Consider the following 19,141-nt stretch of genomic DNA (forward strand, 5'->3'; position numbering starts at 1 on the left):
GATGCTGTCCTGAAGAGGATGTGGATTTCTTTGTGTATTTGCTGGGGCCAAGCTGGCCCCACACACACCTCACCAACAAGACCTGGGAAAGGGAACACTGGGAGTCACTCTCCATTATTAGGGTGACTTGTGTTACTTCACACAAATACACCCCTAGATGACTGCTCAGGGTGAGCCAGAGAATGTTTTCCTGCTGAAACTTATTAGCAGGAAACTGAAGTGACTCAGCTTTGTAAGTACAATCAGAGATTTTTCATAACCTTCTCTCCCAGAACACAAATGTTTATGGTTTCTCCTCAGACCACGGTCTTACATGGCTGAAAGTACACAATCAAGTGTGGTTTTTGTAGAGGACATGTGAACAAGTTAGCCGGTTAAAAGAATTAATCTTTTTTAAAAAAAATCTATTTCAGTCTGTTATTTGTATTTTATTCTGCCTGAAGGTCACTGGATTACTTTTAAGGGCACCACAAGCAATTTGCTGACTTTGCTATAAATTCTGTGTCTGTGTATTAGTAAAATCTGCTGTCACTTTAAAGTCGAAGTTCTGCCCCAAATATGAGAGCCTTTTCCTTCAAAAATTATATAAATAGCATAATCATACTGTCATTGGCCAACAGTAAAAATAAGCTCTTTAAAATTATTTCTGCTCAATAATTACTATGGAAGCCCCTCAAAGATGCAAAACAGAGCACAAAAAAAAACCAAAAAACAACCAACCAACCAACCGACCAAAAAACAAAACAACAAAAAAAAACCAACCAAACAAACAAAAAAACACAAAAACAAAAACAAAACAAAACAAAAAACAAAACAAAAACAAAACAACAAAAAAAACCCCAAAAAAACCCAAACAACAACAACAAAAAAAACCACCCCAACCAAAAAAACCCCAATTCAGGCTTCACTAACAATGAACTGTGCTGTGCTGGCACAATACCAGGAGCATGGATTATGTTCTGCAGTATCCAACCAGATTGTGATAGGGATATACTCTGGCCTTGGATATCTGGGAGTCTGGACAAACTCCTTGCATGATGAAACAAGTTTAACTCGAGAAGAGCATCCAAATCCTACTTGCTCTCCTTCTCTAATCTCAGTAGTGGAGCCACCAGGATGATAATATAGTGTGTGATCTTCTAACAAAATTAAAGACAGTCAAAAGGATTAACATTTTCCAAAGTGCCTGCTTCATTTTGGAGTCGAGGCTGGCAAGGTTTGTGCCCACAAAATAATTCACTTGCTTCTAAATCTCTTACCCCACAGTCTCTCAATTTGATGGTGCCGCTTCTGATTTAAAAACAAAGTAATCTTCAGTTTTGAAACAGCCTTTTTGTTCCTGGCAGAAACTGGTAATTTCTGAATGCCTAATGAGAACCTAAAAATGGCATTTAAATAAATTGTACATTTTGCAAAGTTTCCTCGAGGCATTAGTTTGATTTTGTTTATTAAAAACCAGATGATATTGTCCTGTTTAACAGCAGAAGTGCCATGCAAGTTTCTTACACCACTGCATTTGAAGCCAAAAGGCCTCCTCTCCACATCCTGCTTTTCAACCAGCCAAGTTGTATAAACAGTGAGATCTTTTTGTCTCATTTGTAAGGAACACCAAAGCATGGCATCAGCAACCAGTTTGCTTTGAAGACCATTCTTGTTCCTGGTTTCTTTGGGCTTTAGATAGGGATCTTTTGCTGACATCAGTGGGAGTTGGATGAGACCTCAAAGAAAGCCTGCTGGACTGAAGATCCTGACGTGTGTGTCTAGATTGCCAGTGATTTCACACTGTCCTGACCAGAAAAGTTACTGCAGTTCTTATCTGATTATTCACTAGTATTAAGTAGGTATAGTGAAGTCAGAAGTAGAATTAGGGAAACCAAGTGTCCAAAACTGTTGCAGTTTTGCACTCACAGTAAGTCACTGCTCCTGTGTCCAGTCTGTTTTGTGCACGGCCACACATGCACAGACGAGGTCAGGGGGAATGTCCTGGCATCTGTCTCCTGTTGGAGCTCCATCACCTCCATCCAGCCTGTACAGCCATGCTGGGGGGCAGATCCTGCCCACATCTCTCGAAGGAAGGAGGGAAGGTGTTAGCTCCATGTGTCTGTAACACTTGCTCTCTGTAGCTGCAGTCTCTCTTGCAAGATGTGGAGCAGGGGCGGTGGTTACACTTTTGCACAACAGCTTCAAGGGGTCAGCGCTTACCCTGCTCATGAGCCGCCCTCTCATCATTCAATTCCAAGGGCAGGAAATGTAGAGGCAAGGGCAAAGATTTTGTCTTTGGAGCGGGGAGGATGGGCAGAGGCACCTGGAGGGGAAGGAGCTGCTGCCAGTGGAAGTGAACTGCCTGGGGACAGCATGGAGAGCCAGCACATATTCCTGGAAGAGGGAGAAGCCACAGCAGATGGTGGCTCACTAGAAACAGATTAAAGCAGCTGGTACGGAAACAAGATATGGCACCGAGGGTCGGTTCAGATCCGAAACAAACTGTTCCTAGCAGAGCTGGGGCTTGGTTGGGAAAGGAGAAACCTGCACTCATTCCCTCCTCAGCATGAGAAGGTTGAAGTCTGTGCACCCCATCTCCCCTGGGAACAGGGACCTCCACGGGCTCCAATAACCTAAGGAGTGGCACTGGGAGGAGCAGGAGGCAGCAAGATAAGCTCTCTGCATTGGAAAGATTCATTTCCTCTCACACCCACTGTTCCTGAGTGATGAAGTGTCCAAACCCTGGTGCCAGTTCAGTGCATGACAGCCACACCAATTTTCCCTTCAGCTGTCCCAGTATCAATGCACCTGGAACCCGGTGGTTTTTAGGAGCAGGCATTCCATGCTGCAGAGCCTGGCATGGCTGAACCCAGCGTGGCTCACAGGGGACAGGGCCTGCATGCACCTTTAGAACCCACTTTCACTTGGGAAATCCAACTGTGGGACAGGCATTTTAGTACCTCTCTGACATTTAAAATTCAAACCTGTAATGAATCACATTACCTTAGAGAAATGGAACCACAGAACCGTGAAGGTTGGAAAAGACCTCCAAGATTTTTTGGGTCCAACTTGTGACCAATGCCCACCTTGTCACCCAGACCAGAGCACTGAGTGCCACGTGCAATCTTTCCTTAAAGACCTCCAGGGATGGGGACTCCAAACCTCCCTGGCCAGCCCCTGACAACCTTCTTCATTACCAAATACATTAAGCACTTCCAGAACTACAAATGTATCCTTGCCTAGTCTAGAGCTGGGAGCCACTATTGTCCTCACTCCCAAGACAGACTGTTTGGATACTCCTCCCCTTCTCTTTCCTTAGGAAGATTGTCAGAAAAAGCCTTTTATTGCCCAAAGCATAATTGCTTTGCTTAGATACCAGGCACACTTTGTAGAAGAACAAAGAAATGAAAAATGTAGATGTTTGCAGTATGTCTTATAAACCCTAAATTAAGATCACATTTTAAAAGAGATTTACTCATGCTGAAGGCATAGCCTTCATATTTTCCATTCAAGTGCTTTTTCTGAGGAATACCTGATTTGGAAACACAAGGAGGTAAAGAACTAAACTTGTATTTCCTTATGATGTGTAGCTCTGCCATACAATCACGCACAGTTAAGGGAAGAAAAGGGTGATCCCATTAAACAGAACTTGCAAAATTCTGTCGTATTTTTACCTTTACTGAGAGCAGGAATTCTGGAGTGGAAGGAGGGATGCCCCTTGTTCTTCTCAGGAGGGCTCCAGACAAGGCCAGGCAGTGGCTACTCACTTCTTTTGGCCTTCAGCTGCTCCACTCTGATCATTTTTTCACACAATTTTCACTGCATCTGCTGCTGCCGCTCTGAACTTGGCAGGGAAAGTGGAACAGTAGGACAGAAAGGTTTCTATAGTGGATCAAAGGACACAACTGCCTGTGGAAGCCTTTCCTGGATAAATTACAGCCTATGGGGAAGGTAAGACTCTGGAGATCAGAAACCATTTGAGAAGTAGCTTCTTCACGTGACTGCAGGTGGGACAAGTCAAACAGTATTTGCTTTCTCTGCTTTCTGATTGAGTGTAACAACACTGGGGTGTTTAATTGTCTGTGGAATTCAAGATGAGAATCCACAAAATAGGATCTCAATTCCTTAGATGCTTCCCATTCTGGAAGAGAAATCCAGTACACCGGGGTGAAAGAAACAAAAACTGCGACTTTACAAAAAGAATGCTACTTTTATTTTCAAATGCTGTAAAAAGCCTCATATAAATTTTTATAATGCTTCTATGTATCTTTCCCAACCACAACTAATGAAACAGTCTAGGAAAAATATAGCAGTTGCCATTTTGACTCCAAGAACGAGCTGCTGTGAGATCCCAACAGTAAAAGGACAAGGTACGGTGTGTTACAACGCCTGTAATTGCTCTTGTTATTGAGAAAGTGAGAGCACTTCCTAAGCATTACCTGGGCTAGGCTGCAGCATTCCCTGCTTGCTGGGCACAGGAGGAATGTCAGCCCTAGGGAAGGAGCTGACAGCAGAGCTGTGTGCCATTCCTGGTGCCCATTCCTGGTGCCCCCAGCTGATCTCCCCCCAGCAGGTGCCCTTATCCCAGACTGTCTCCAACGGCTCAGGTGGGGAACAATTGACCTATAAAAATAACACTTCTATAACTCTCCAGCAAGGCAAATTGAACAGTGCAAATGCAGTATCAACAAGATTTGATTTCTGAATGCTGGCAATTTTTTTTTTTAACTCCTTCTGCACACGAGACAACCGCTGCTGATGTCCTGTACCTAAGGCCACTCACTCACGCTGACTGGAGATGGAATGAAGTGCGAAAGCTCAGCTGCAGTTCCCAATCCAAGCTTCCTCCCCACTTTCAGGGAATTCTGATCCGAATTTGGATTCAGGCTCTCCACTTCCATCAATGCACTCAAGTTTCCCCTACTGGAATAGGTAAACGTCCCAGCAAACCTCTGATAACAATTTGCATACACAATTCCACATTTTAACAAAAGCTTAACAAAACATACTTCCAGAAAATAAATTTTCACATGGTTGCAATCATCAAGCCATTTCAGGATCTTTGGTACTCCAAGAATAAGAAAAATAAATGGCACAGTGACAAACATTGCCAAAGGAAAACACACAACCATCCAAAGGAATCAGACAGAAATAACAAAACTAAAGATATGTTGCACTTCCTTTTTTTTTTTTTGAAAGCCAGTGTAGATTAACCTGCTGTTCTCTTTAATCCATTACAGTGTCACAGTTTCACCTTTAAAAAAAACCCCTATCATCCTAAAAGCAGTAGTTAATATTGTTTAACTTGACTTACTGATTAAAATAACGCTATGTTTACAAAAAAATTTTAAAAAGTCAACTACCACAATACAGGAGTTTATGCTAGATAGGCTGCAGGCTGTTGTTTCCTTATGGATATAGCTCCTATGTGAGCACTGATATGATTAATCATCTGCAGTTTTAAACGAGTATTATCCTTAGTGTTGCAAATAGAAGGGTTGAGCTTTTTCCCGAGTTTGTAAACCAGTGAGTATGTACAGACATAATTGTTTAATAGATAGCTTTAAATTAAGTGTGTATTTCTCTGCCCTCCCCTAAGCCCCACAGGAAAAAAAAATCACCAGTATCACTGCACATTTGCAGTTTCCATGAAACTGAACTTGTCTCAACAAGTTTGAGCAAAGACTTCTTTGTAGGTCACGTTAATGGGGTTACTGTGCTCTTCTGAAAGGTGGTTTTTGCAGGAATTCCAATTCCAGTGCACACGGTGCCCCATGGATGAGACTGGAAATTAAAACCAATGAAAATTGTTTTGAATAGCAGTGTCTTTTGAGGCCAAGTTTGCATCTCAGGATTTTTTTTCTGCCTGAGCTTCCCTGTCTTGGAGTCAAGGCCTTAGGAAAGGCATTTCCTTTCCTGAGAAGCCTCAGGAGCTGCTGGGGCACTGGCAGAATGACGTCTGAAAGGTGGATTTAAGTGAGTTATTGTTTTTGTACAGCCTTTGGATGGCCACAGGTTGAGCCTCACCACACTGACAAGGCTAATAACAACACTGGAGAATTTTTAAGGACCTTGCCCCAGCAGTAGTACAGGGATGTTAATTAGTGTAAAGTCTGGGAAGCAAACCTGGGAGATCAAGGAGCTGTTCCCACCTCAGTCCAGCATTCAGGCAGAAGTTCAGCTTAGCTTTGCTCTGATGTAACACTGGACAGCCCTGAGGCACTGGCTACTCCTCTTTGAGAAGCTGAAGACTGAAACTGGTATAAATAACAATTATTAGATGCTTGAAGGGAAACAAAACCATGGAGGAAAGGCAGGATCAGGGAACCTGGCTGGATCAGGGAAGATTTCCTGCACATCACAGGCACTGATGCACAGAAATCTGGCAGGCAAATGGGCTCTTATGCAGCAGATGAACATCCCACTGTGTTTTTCAGAGCATACAAATAATTCAGAACAGCTGATACCACAGTGCCTAACAGCAATAAATATTTCTCTAACAGCTTTATAACAGTAGCTTCCATATTGCTGCAAAAGCCTGTCCAGTGGAATCTTTCCTACTGTATGCCAAAACATCCTGTGCTCCACTTGGAGGGGGCTGCAGACGTTTTAGGGCACCTTTTACTGGTCTCAGAGGAGGGAGACAGCAACAGTGACTCTGCTTGTTCAGCTGCTGGAGAATTGTTCATTGCTGTACAGCTCTTTTGACCAGAAAATGACAGCAGAGATCTCTGCTGTACTGTGACAGATTCAAAGCCCTGCAGATAAGCTGTGAGTGAGAAAGCTGTGAGGCAGAGAAAGTCACCAGTGACCAGATAACTGCAAACTGTTCAGGGAGTGCAAGTCAGTCCTGAACTGCTGCTGGGCTGATGAACAAAAGCAGAGCCTGCACATGGAGGTATTTCATGGAGGTATTTCTGCTTCTGTTTCCTCTGCCCAGGGGAAGGAGACCTGGCTCAGCTGCCAGGTTGTCACCATCCTGCAGACTGGCCACAAGAACATTTAGGTGGTCCCTGGAAATTGGGCTGCAGGCTCAGCTGATCCCTTGTAATCCCATGGCCCTGCCAGGTAGAGATACTGGAAGAAAAGGAGCCCACTGGAGAGTCTGAGTCTAGTGGGACACTCCAGTTCCTCTACGTGAGCAGAGGCTGCTGTTCCGGAGAGAAGAGGTTAGAGCAGGATCCCTTCTGCCTGCAGCTGCTCAGGGAGGAAAAAAAACAAAAAGCACCAATCTGATCACTGCTCTAGAACACATTTTGCAGAGAGAAAAGAGGATGTTTGAATTATGAGCAGCTCAAAGATTATCTGCTTTAGAGCAGAGGCAGGAATGCAGTCTTGGAAACTCTGCCATCTCCTCAAAACTTCATATCAGAATGTTTCCATTCTGCTAAAAATACTGATAATTTTTATTCAGATTCCTTTTTTCTTCTGAAATTACCAGGAGGCATCATCACCTCAAACAGCAATACTGCCAACTATCATTTAAAGCAGAAAAACCACTAAACAGATCACAGGGACTGCCTCACTGCCACACACTGTGGGAAAAGGGACAAAAGGGATGACGATAAAGGGCTGGTAAAATCCTGCACTGGGGGCAAGAGAGGGCACACAGGACACAAGGAGGCCCAGAGGACACTGCTATTTAAAATAATTCCATGTGCTACAGTCATGGGGGATCTGCAGACCACAAATGGAACACCCCTGAGCAACTGCTCAGAGAGGTTTGCAAATGTGGACAGTTTTTTTATACTGCATATCTAAACCCCACCAGGTGAGCAGTACAACAATGCTGCATCAAATGATATGTTTCCCTCCTGGGTGGATTAGATGGTTTACAGTACAAACAAAGCCACAGTACAGAGAGGCATAATTAACCGTTATCCACACGTAGGCAGTGCAGGAAAAGGGATGCATGTTCCTTTTATTCCAGTACCTTTGTATAATAAAGTTAACAAAAATATTCAAATATTAAAAAAAAAAAAAAAGAAAGGAAAGAAAAAAAAAAAAAGAAAAAAAAAAAAGCCAGCTGGCACTGCCAACTAATTCCTGTAGTAGTCTTAGAAATCCTAATCCTGTAGAATTTCTGTGTGAAATCGATGCGCACCAGAGTCGATGTGTTGATAACTAATGCCAAGTGGGCCTGGTGATGCAGCTACCTGAGGTTTGTGTTTGCAATTTCCTTTGGGGGGTTGTGTTCTGTTTCACAACTTCCCAGCTTTCATATAGGAAGGGATGGAGCCACGCTGGGTGAGCCCTTCAAACCTCTTGTAGGTGTAATTGAGGAAAACCCAGTCTTTGGACTTGTAGTCAGGTTCCGTCGTGTTTGGCACTAGAATTCAGAAACAAAAGCAAACACACATTAAAACAGTTAAACCCAGGCTGCTTCTGAGAGGACTTTTCACAGAGCTAAACAGCTCTGAGCTCCTATTTCCTTAGTCAGCAGAAACTCCTGGAAGAAATCGTGTTTCTAATCAGGTCAGTTGCCTTTTGTCAATGGTCTGAGTTACAATTTCAGGATAGAACTCTGAAGCAGAAAAAGGTGGGGGTAGGGGGGGTTGTTTTGCTTTCTTTTTCTTTATTACGTCTACACACTTTATCAGGCTTCCATACCTTGACAGAAGCCCCTAACACACCCATAGGGTACACAATTACAAACCCCTTGACATTTCTGATGTTCTGATTTTTATCTACATGTACAGTACTGTTTTCAGTGGGTCTGAAATGCCAAGATAATACAGATGTTCTTGGCATTATGCAAATATGGGCTTAACCAGCTTAGGCGCTGGAGATGAGTTGTTTTGCACCAAAAGGACAAACTTCCTCACCATTACATAAAAGCCATTTCAGAAAAGAAATAACCAACAGCTTTTGGATAATTCTTATGGCTGGTAACAAAATTACACTTAGCAGACAGCAATTAATCACTGTTAAACATCTGCCAATCTTCAAGTAACTGAAAACAATGCGACCTAGGACTATTTGTATGTCAGAGAACCAAGCCCTTTACATATGAAAATTTCCTACAACTTGCCAAGAGAAATCAACAATTTAAAAAAAACCCTGAAGTGATTTACAGAGCCACTCAGGTTCATGAATTACTGTGTTAGGTAATCAACTGTCTGAAAATTCTTACCCACAATATCTCAACAATTATGTTTGGCACAAACCTCGAAAGTCATTGAAGATGAAGAGCAAATCAGTGCATGATGTTTTACCAGAATCTGGTTAGACAGACTGCCTGGCAGAAAACTCCACTGCTTTCTGTGCTCACTACCTGTGCAAACTCTTTTTACCAATGGCTTTGACTCTTAAAATCTCTGGGCTTTGCAGCTATGAGAGATCACAGGTTTACACTCATATTTCAAAGAAAACATACAGACTTGATCTAGAGACTAACTTGATGAGGGCATCAGAAAAATGAATATAAACAACAACAAAGGTATCTGTGGAGTATTCTGGCATGTCCCAGATGGAAATTTGGAATTTACAATGGCAGTCTCACCTGGCTGTAAAATGTCTGATTCAGGAAATTCATCGAAGTTGGAAGTATCATCAATACTCTTGATTTCTATAGGGATTGCAGCTGGTCTTTCCCTGCAAATAAAGATAAATGCCAGAAGAGTGAATATTGGGAGATGAGACATTAAGTTCCAGCTTTAACTTAGCTTTTTACACTTACAACTTCCTTTAATGCAGAGCACAAGGGTTCCACTGAGTGCATCACAGATGAATCTGACTCTGCTGTTTGCTGACACCATGGGGAGATTGTTTGGTTCCCTGTCCCTATTGGTGTCTTCCTGGCAGGCTTGGGGCAAACATCATTTTCCCATTAAGGGAGAGAACATTCCACACTTATCTGCCACACAGCCATCACCGTGATCTTGTCACCAGCCACCATTGTGATTACTCTGTTTCACAAACACAGCCCAGCAGGATTGCACTTGCAGCCAGAGCTTTGTAATTCCAATGCTCATCAGCCTGGACCTCATCCAAAACCTTTGGACTGCAGCTCCTCTTTGTGACACTCAGCATCTCTCTCCCAAACCAGGCTGGCTCTGCTTTAGCAGCTCCACAGTCAGGGAGCCCTTTTAAGGTGGCTTTTGAAACTGCCCAAGGAATCTGTCCCCCCAAAACATTCACACTGGGACAGAACACTGTGGGAAAGGCAGTGAATTACACCTGTAAACTCATCACAGTTCTAATTACTAACTACACTTACAATTAAATCCACAGCCACCCTACAATAATTTCTTTCTGTTCTGGGCAGTCTGGAGCAATCTGAGGTATCTCAAGACAGTTAAACTCGGATCATTTCTATGAATGTCAGCAAGGCCTGAAAACCTTCAGTGTCACCCACCTACTGCAAGTAGCTGCCTTTCAAAATGAAAGATAAATTGGAAATAATTTTCCTTGACATCATATTTCAGTAAATTCTTACTTTCATGGCTTTTATTCTCCCTGTAAAACATGTGTGTATATACATACCTGATATGTCCCCAGTCTACTCCTTCAAAAAATGGATGACTTTTTATTTCCTCTACTCCATTGCTACCAATTCTATTTTCTGAGTCGATACAAAACCTGGAAAAGGGGAAAAAACAAAGGGAATGTTATGATAAATTCAGACAGATGCAACAGTATCCAGTGTCAAGAATTTCAACAAGTTCTTTGAATTGTTCCCCACCAATTGGGGTAACGTCAAAGCAGCCCATTGCATCTAGGAGAGAAGGGAAATACCAGAAGCAGAACATTGTTAAATCCCAAAACAAAAAGCTATGATGCCAATGACTAACACCTTTTCTAAACTGCTGCATCCCCATTTTCCAGGTTTGTAAAAAGTTGCTGCATGTTCTAGTAAGATCAGTTTGGAATGGAGGCTTAAATCCTTACCACTGAGAACTCCTCTGCATGTTCTCAACTACTTAAACATCCATGTTTCAAAGTCAAACGAAGAAGAATGGATGTACTTAGTAAATCAGGACTGCTCTCTGTTGTCATATTTTGGATCCCAGTGAGCCAGCCCATTCCAAACATGCCATGGCCCTATTCTCCCCCTTCCCTCTCCTCAGAGGTGCAGGTGGTGCAAAGACCCAGGGGCCTGTTCTGATACAGCCCTGCTGCACAACCTCAGCTCGGACCCCAGAAGAAATGGTCAGTTTATGAGAAGCAGCCGTGAAATAGCAGGAAGAAAAAGGTGAAATTGGGTACAGAGACAGGATTGGTGAGAGGGGGACTGTTACCTGTTCGAGCAGGCCAGACAGGAAAAGCCTAAAGTCCTAAAGAACGAAAATAGGGAGGTGGAAGCTCTCTGACAGCAACTCAGTGACCTCAGGGATTTGTTCCAGGAACAGCAGAGGCTGACCCTTCTCCTCTGGACTGATGCTGAACTGGCTGGAAAAGCCTCTCAAGTATCTCAGCCAGGAGATGGGAATACCAGCATTTGCTCAGAAATTCATTAAATCCCAGCCATCTTCTGCATGTGTAGCACAGCAGGTTAGGCTATAAACTGTCTCCAATGATAAATTAAAGTTCTTTTGCTTGTAGCTGGGTGTCACTGGGGAAGAAAACCTGCCTGTATTTGTATTGCAGCCCAGCAGGCTGGGTGGTGCCCAAGGAGTAACAGCAGACCTCAAACCCTGTAACAACACCCAGCCAGAGCAGCCACAGGATTTGTCAGGCTCTGTCTGAACCTGAGCTTATTTTAGTTTGGATTTATCTGTATCCATAACAAATACCTTTAACTTTGTCTGCATCTCCCTTTAAGCCAAAACACACATTGTCCAACTTGTACAAGCTGTAATGGACAAAGTACCCAAAATGCCCAGGTGGTTGTTGTCCAACCTGTTTTGACCTCATTTTAGTAGATTACCTATAACTAAGATGTTTTGCCCCAATTTTAACCCTTCTCCTTGTGGAGACAAACTGATAAATTCAAGTAGTCATGTAAGTAGATGCATGAGCAAGACATGCTAACAAATACACTGAAATCTCTAAAAATTCCCCAAACACAGCCAGGATTGAGGAAGAAGAAATACTCAGCAGTAATGCTGTACTCTGTGCAGCAGAGAACTTGGGATGCTGACAAGGAAGGTTGAGGAGAACACTAGAGAAATAGACACTGAAAATGCAATATAACTGTTTTACACAAACTTATTCATGAGGGTTAGCAACAATTGAATTATTTGAGCAGTTAGTATCACTAACTGGATGGAGGGTAACTGTTTCTTGTATTTGTTATGTTTTTGTAGGTTACTGGAGCACTGCTTGAACTAATAATAAATTCTAGTTTTGTGAAGCACATTCCCCTTTTTGCCTGTAACAAAACTGTATAAGGCTATAACATCAGCTTTGAAAAGGAAAAAAAGGAAAAAATATCAAACCCAAAACCAGTGTGCCCCCTAAACCCTCCCAGGACAAGAGAGCATTTCTGCCTGACCTTGGCACCAAAACCCTCACAAAAACCTCAATGCAAATTAAAAATTGGGATTTTGAAAGAAATTAGTAAATCCAAAACATCCAAAGATTTCTGTTCAGTACATTAAATGCTGGTGAGTGGTTATTTTCCTGCCCCCTCTGAGAAGAGAAAAATTCTGTGTTAATCACTTTATTTTTGGTCTGCTCTCTTTCTCCTTATACCATGGTACAAATCAGGATCATTCCAGCTTATTTCTTCATGTTAAGCAAACGGCAAAGAGAAAAAACTTAAAAAAATCCATCAAGGATGGTGACAGAAGAAACCAGCCTTCCCTCCAACATAAAGCTTCCTGCACACAGAACAGGAATTTACCCCGATGGAAGATGAGCCTGGCTGGGCAATAGGCCAGAATTGGGTTTTTCTTACTGACCTTAGAATTAAATCCTTTGCTTTCTCTGAAATGGGCACCTCTGGAGGAAATACCAACGTTTCTTTCCAGTTCATAACTTTCCTGTAAGTCTCTTGTGGCGTTTCTGAGCAGAAAGGTGGATACCCTGCACAAACAAATGAAAAATTCATAAACTTTTCCCAGAAGAGCAGTGACCTCTGCTTTTGTCACTGGGGCTCCCAAACCTAACAAATATTAGCCAGAGGTTTTCTCTTCTAACAAATGGACCCTGTTACCTTTGAACAACTCTTAAGCTGGGGTTTTTCACATACCTATTAGCATTTCATACATAATCACTCCCAAGGACCACCAGTCACACAGCTTGTTGTACCCAGTCTGCATAAACACTTCTGGAGCAATATAGTCTGGGGTTCCAACGGTAGAATATGCCTGGAAAACAAGTATAATCTCTTTAAAAGATAAATACTGTGGGTTTACACTTTGCAATACCTTTTCCTGGGGATTCACATACAGGATCTTGCTGTTTAGGTGAGCAAGAATTAATTAGAGAATTCACAGGAACTAAAATCCCAATATTACTATTCTTTTATAATTCTTTTATAATAAACAGAGAACCTCGAAAATAAATGGAAATCATCCTCTTTAACGTGATGAAATCATAGAATATTGCAACTGCAATATCAGAAGGTCCTCTTAGCTAAAGTTTCAGGTAGCTGCTTTACAAAAATACCCAAGAAGTTCTATTGTTGTGGTCTTTGTTTACTTTTAAAGGCATAATCAGTGGTAGATTCCCAGGTGTGACACACACGATACACAAGCTGGGTATTGGGAATTTCTCTTAACTGGTGAAAAATCTTCCATGGGGCAGGAGGGGGAGAAAAAAAAACAAAACCTGACAAAAAAAACCCCTCAAGACCAAAAAAATCCTCCAAAAGCAGTTTTCCCACAAAAATACTTTTCTTTCATTTGTCTGACCATAAAGAAACACTTTGTTGGATTGAACAGACCCGAGACATTTAGGATTGAACCAATGGAAAAGTGAAAACGTGGCTCCTTTTCCAACAGTGTTGATGCAAATTGTCATTCTGGCCTTTCACTGTCTCTGTGGGACTGTTCTTCACCACACAGTTCTGCCACATCAGCCTTCACTGGACTTGAGAAAGTGTCTTTTCAGGGATCTAATTCCAGGCTGGAATAAGGCTGTGAAATACAGCCCCATGAGGCAGTGTGGTGGTTGCAATGTAATCTCGTGTCTCATGAGGAAAGAAGAGACAACCCTGAAGGTTTTTAGGAATACTGCAGTAGATGACTTTTTAAAAAGAGTGTGGAAAAATAAAAGGTTCCAAAATTTGACAGCTGAGGTTTTTTTGGTGAAAATCATGGGCAGGGATGAAAGTCTGAAATCCCATGGCTGACAGACACTTTGCTTTGGTTCACTTCATGCCACAACTTCCCCTATTACGTGACCACTCCTCATCACAAACCCAGGCTGAAGCACTCCAGTGCCAACACCTTCCCACAGCCTTTCCACCACATTCCCGTTGAGCAGAATGGGAATTCCCCACAATTCTCCAGAAAGGAATCCCGCAGCCACACATCTGTTTGTGACCAAGCTGCAGGAATCAGAGCCAGGAGTCCACATTGCCCACACCAGGTCAGTGCTGCAGAGAGCTCCAGACACACCTTGGCCACGTGGCTGCTGACACCTGAGGTCTTGGGCCATGTGCTCACAAGGAAACAAAGGCATAGAGAAGAGCAGGGTCTTGCTATTCCAACCTGGACCCCCTTCTTTTGAGTTATTTGTGATTTTGGGAGCTTGTAGAGAGTGACATATGAGGGCCTTGCAGGTTTTAAGAACCAGGAACACTAGCACTGAGTTTAACATTTTGTGTAAATAGTTTAAAAGCAAAACAAAAATTATACATTATTTAATTAACTCACCAGCTGTCGCCTATTCTTCTTCCATGTTTCTGCTTTCCTCTTTGAGTTCATATTCTGAAATGCTAATTTACAAAATAGTTATTAAATAACAATTGCATTTGTGAGAATGAAGAGAAAAAACATTTATAGGGTTCCAGTTTTAAATAACTATTTTGTATATTTAGAATCCTTTAGTCTGGAAACAAATACTTGATTATAACTGAAAATGGGAACATGAGAACAACTACTGTCCAATGCACAACTGAAACTCATGTAAGTAGGACACCTCATCAGCAATTCTAAATTGGAACTTGCTAAAATTTTTAGATCAGCTTCTGAAAAAATTCATGAGACTGAAGTCACTGACTTCAGTATTTTGGCACATGAAACCCATGTCCCTCCTGAAAGAGCAGTTCTGTAACTTCACTAGCCCTATGAAAAACACATTAAAATATAGATACATTACATTATGTGTATTCAGATCTGTGTATGAACGTGCAAAAATGCATGATTACTGCAGAAATCATAATTTCTTGCCTGTGAAATGCTCCCATGTCCCAGGGAACAAGCATTTCCAGTTTTCCAATTAAATGCAATCTGCCTGCCCCATCTTGCTTATCCCAGCAGAAACACAGGTACAATGTACAGCTGCAGCTCAAAACCATTTACATGTTAAACTAGGACAGCTCATACTCACAGAAGTCACTTGGTGGGTTGTGTGTGAGGTTCCTGTAGAACTCTGTTCTGTGGGCTTTCTTTAAACCTGTGCAGAGCCCAAAATCAGACAGCTTTACATGACCCTAAAAAAAAAAAAATCATCAGAGAATGTGAAACCCTTATTTAGATAGGTAGTGCTTGGAAAAAAAGACTTTTAATCACTGCACATGCCCTCTCAGGCCACGATGGACTGGCACAGGACAAGCAGAGAAGCAATGACTGAACCTTGCTGTTCTGGAAGGGTCTGTTTTCTCTTCAGCAGGCTGTGGCCTCCCAGGAATGGTTATACCAACAATTTCCCAACAGCTGAGGGCAGCTACTTTGCCTGCTTTTGTTTTGAGCTGGACACCACTTCAACTGAGAAAGCCTCCAGGACAAAATTCCTTTGCTTTGTTTTGATGGTAACCTTGGCTTTAATCAGGTTCCCAGACATCAGTGCTAGATAGAACCCATCAAACCTGACAGACCTGTGCATGCTGTGATAATGCCTGGCCTACATCATCTTAAAGATCTTTTCCAACCTAGATAATTCCATGATTCTGTGATGTTTACTGAGTGCATTTCATGGCCAGAATGGTCAGTCTAACTGAGGGAGTTTCCACAGGTGAGTGGGTGATTAAATAAATGTAACTGTAGAAATTGAACATTTAGCATTGTTTGAATTGTCCATAGCTACTTCAAGACGCATGAAAGGAAGAGTATCACCTTTTAATGTGTGTGAATATGAGCATCTGGTCACCCTGAGTAGGTTTTCTCCCTTAAAAGCCTTGCCTTAAATAGTTAAAAGGCTTTTCAGTAGGATTTGGCTTTGTTTAAGCATATTGGTGTTCTCCAAGGAAAACACAGTGGCCACTCCCTGCCTTCCCTCCAGCCAGTTTAAATCTCTGGGGTGGCACCAGTGGCTCCCACTGCTCAACAGCAGGATGTGCAGCCTGAGATCTTGGAAGCACCAGCAGTTGGTGAGCCCAGTACATGCCTTGGCATCCAGCAGGAGGTTGTCTGGCTTGATGTCCCTGTGGATAAATCCCAGCTGGTGAATGGCATCGATGGCCAGCACCGTCTCAGAAATGTAAAACTGGGTCTCCTCCTCTGATAGAGTGTCCTTCTTCATTAGTAAGGTCATCATGTCACCTCATCAAAGAGAAGAAAATACAGCTTAGGGATCAGAACATTTTAAATCACAAGCCTGATGTGAATCACAAGACTATAAGAAACCCCAGTAGAATCCAAATTTAACCTTGTAACTAGCCTTATAGTTACTAATTATAAAACTATTACTGCAAGGACCTACAAACCCAACTTACTTTTTTAGTTGAAAATCCTAAACAGGAATTTTAATTGAATAGCCCAGGAAAATAGAGTTGATTTTTACACACGTTAAATTTACTGCACAAACTGTTTGAACAAGGGCTTTTGTTTTGTTTTTACTGTTAATAGCTTTAGCTGTAAAAAGCAGAAATTTCTATTAGAATAATTATTTAATTCAAGTCTATTTAATACCACTTCACAACCTTTTTCCTTCTAAATATCAGGAATGGTCACATGACTGGAACTTCACTTAAAAGCATGTTAACATTTTTATTTTCACAAATTATACAGCATGTTTGTTTCTAACATTTTATAAAGCTGCCAACAAAAGCTAAGGAAGAAGTACCTCTATCACCTGATGCCACAGCACCCAGCTTACCTCCAGGTAAGAACTCCATGATCAGGTAAAGGTTCCTTTTATCCTGGAAGCTGTAAAACATTTTCACTACCCACGCTCCATCCGCTTCAACCAAAATATCTCTTTCTGCTCTGATATGGGCCACCTAAAATTTTTTTAAAAATTATTATTATTAAAGGACAAATACTGAAATATTTCAACAAAGAACATCACATTACACTCTTAGCTCCACAGCATCTTTTCATGACCTTTAGCCAAGGAACTATTTTTCTAGCTCTTTCCATGCTCATATTTTCCATTCTTTTTTACTAGATCCTAGGGTTTCTCTAGAAACACAAAGCACAGCTTGTTAAGATGGTTCTGTTTGTTAGAAAGAACTGACAGTGCTGGTGGAAAAAGTGCAAGTGAGTGCAGGAATATCTGACCTTGCTCAGGATATGCCGGTTCCAGCTAAGGCTTTGGAAAATATATGGAAAGCTGCTACCCCATAATTTGCTGGAAATTAAGAATAATGGAGATTGGAGGAGGGGTGTGCATTTTCACTACAATGTACCCTCATCCTGGAGGAAAAATTAAAGACATATGCATGGAAAAATATTTCTTGACAGCTCTAGGAAAAGCAGCAAACAGTCTTCTGCATCTCTGGCCCAGTTCTGCTGGTGAGGAACATCTTTACATGAATCTTGTCACAAGGCTGCATGGGACAAAGGTTCTCCCTCTGCAGGAGACACTCCAGCTGGGATTTATCTGCCTTTATTTAGTCTCATTAGAAAGTATTTCCTTCCACCCTCCACTCCTCAATGCAGCTCTAAAATACAATAGGAAAACCTTGCTTCAAAATAGCCAGGATTTCTCCCAGTGCTGCCACGCTTGGAAAAAAAAATACTAGATTTCTTTTTTTTTTATGTGTGTGTCCTCTTGCTCTCCATGGAACAAGCCAGGCAATGAAAATTCCAGCAGATAAAAACTCTCCATGGAAGATCACTGTCCCAAACTGAATGTAGAGCATGAGCTCAGACTCCTTCCCACATCAGGTTCTGAAACGGGGGCAGCACCACACAAATCCTGGCTGCTCTGCACACCATGCTGCTCCTCTGGTTCCCTAAATTCAGGGCATGGGCTGCAGGAGACAAAATAATCTGTGCCAGGAAAATGAAAAGTACCACTACTGCAGGGAAATGATGTGCAAATGATAGGTAAACTTTGGTCTAGTATGAAAAAAGTCCTCTTTTATCTATGGAGACACCCACCCTTGATTTCTTTGCTTTTTGGAGCTAAAGTACTTGCTGTGTCCTCACAGTGAATTGTTAGCTAAAAAGTAAAAGCAAAAACCAAACCAAACAAAATCAAAGCAAATAAACCCCCAACAAGATTAGACCCAACTATAAAGCAAATCCAAGGAAGACAAAGCTGATGAACAATGTGATTTCTGCTGGCTTTCTTGAACAGAAAGCATTAAATACCTCTGTTTTTACTTTGGCACAGGATTATTTTTCCAGAAGCATTTTCCTTGAAATGCAGTTTTACAGATTCAGTACTATCAGCTCCATGTTGATAAGGGGAGAAAAATAAAATCTTTGTCACTATTGTAAATTGGTTGTAAATAAAGTATTTTTTAAAATGCAGTTACATGACCTTATTTCCTAACTTCTGCTTCTTTTGTGCTGTGGTAGCAACGCTATAGACCCTTTGGACTGCCAGACCATTACAGGGGTTTTCAAAGGTGGAAAATATTTTCTAGACAGGGTAAGTTTGAAATTTAGGGGATTTATAGATCACAAACCTGCTCTTTCTCCAGCATATCTGCTTTTCTCAGTATCTTCATTGCATAAATGTGACCTGTATCCTTCTTCTGAACGAGGCGGACCTTGAATGAGAGAGAGAGAGCCCAGTCAGTCTTCTCTGCCTCAGAAATCCACTGGACAGCTCCCAATTGCCAGGCATGGAAAAGGTCTCTTATTAAATTAAAAACACATTGAAAAAGGAATTATTCTGCACCATGTACAACACTAACACTAGGGAGGAACAGTTA

At 41.9% G+C, this 19,141-nt stretch overlaps 1 protein-coding gene across 1 annotated transcript in view; it reads right to left on the reverse strand.

Annotated features, from left to right (window-relative positions):
* Positions 1-4,221: 4,221 nt before the first annotated feature.
* The window catches only part of STK38L (serine/threonine kinase 38 like), a 45,918-nt gene continuing 30,998 nt past the window's right edge, over positions 4,222-19,141 (reverse strand). The window contains exons 5-14 of the mRNA XM_082280997.1: positions 18,893-18,976; positions 17,131-17,254; positions 16,420-16,574; positions 15,424-15,526; positions 14,748-14,809; positions 13,118-13,235; positions 12,828-12,951; positions 10,468-10,563; positions 9,485-9,576; positions 4,222-8,311 (exon numbers count right to left, since the gene is read on the reverse strand). Coding sequence (XP_082137123.1) covers positions 8,184-8,311; positions 9,485-9,576; positions 10,468-10,563; positions 12,828-12,951; positions 13,118-13,235; positions 14,748-14,809; positions 15,424-15,526; positions 16,420-16,574; positions 17,131-17,254; positions 18,893-18,976 — 1,086 coding nt within the window. The 3' untranslated portion in view covers positions 4,222-8,183. The remainder of the gene's footprint in view (positions 8,312-9,484; positions 9,577-10,467; positions 10,564-12,827; positions 12,952-13,117; positions 13,236-14,747; positions 14,810-15,423; positions 15,527-16,419; positions 16,575-17,130; positions 17,255-18,892; positions 18,977-19,141) is intronic.

This window comes from Coloeus monedula (genome assembly GCF_965178545.1).
Source record: "Coloeus monedula genome assembly, chromosome: 4".
Taxonomy (NCBI): Eukaryota; Metazoa; Chordata; class Aves; order Passeriformes; family Corvidae; genus Coloeus; species Coloeus monedula.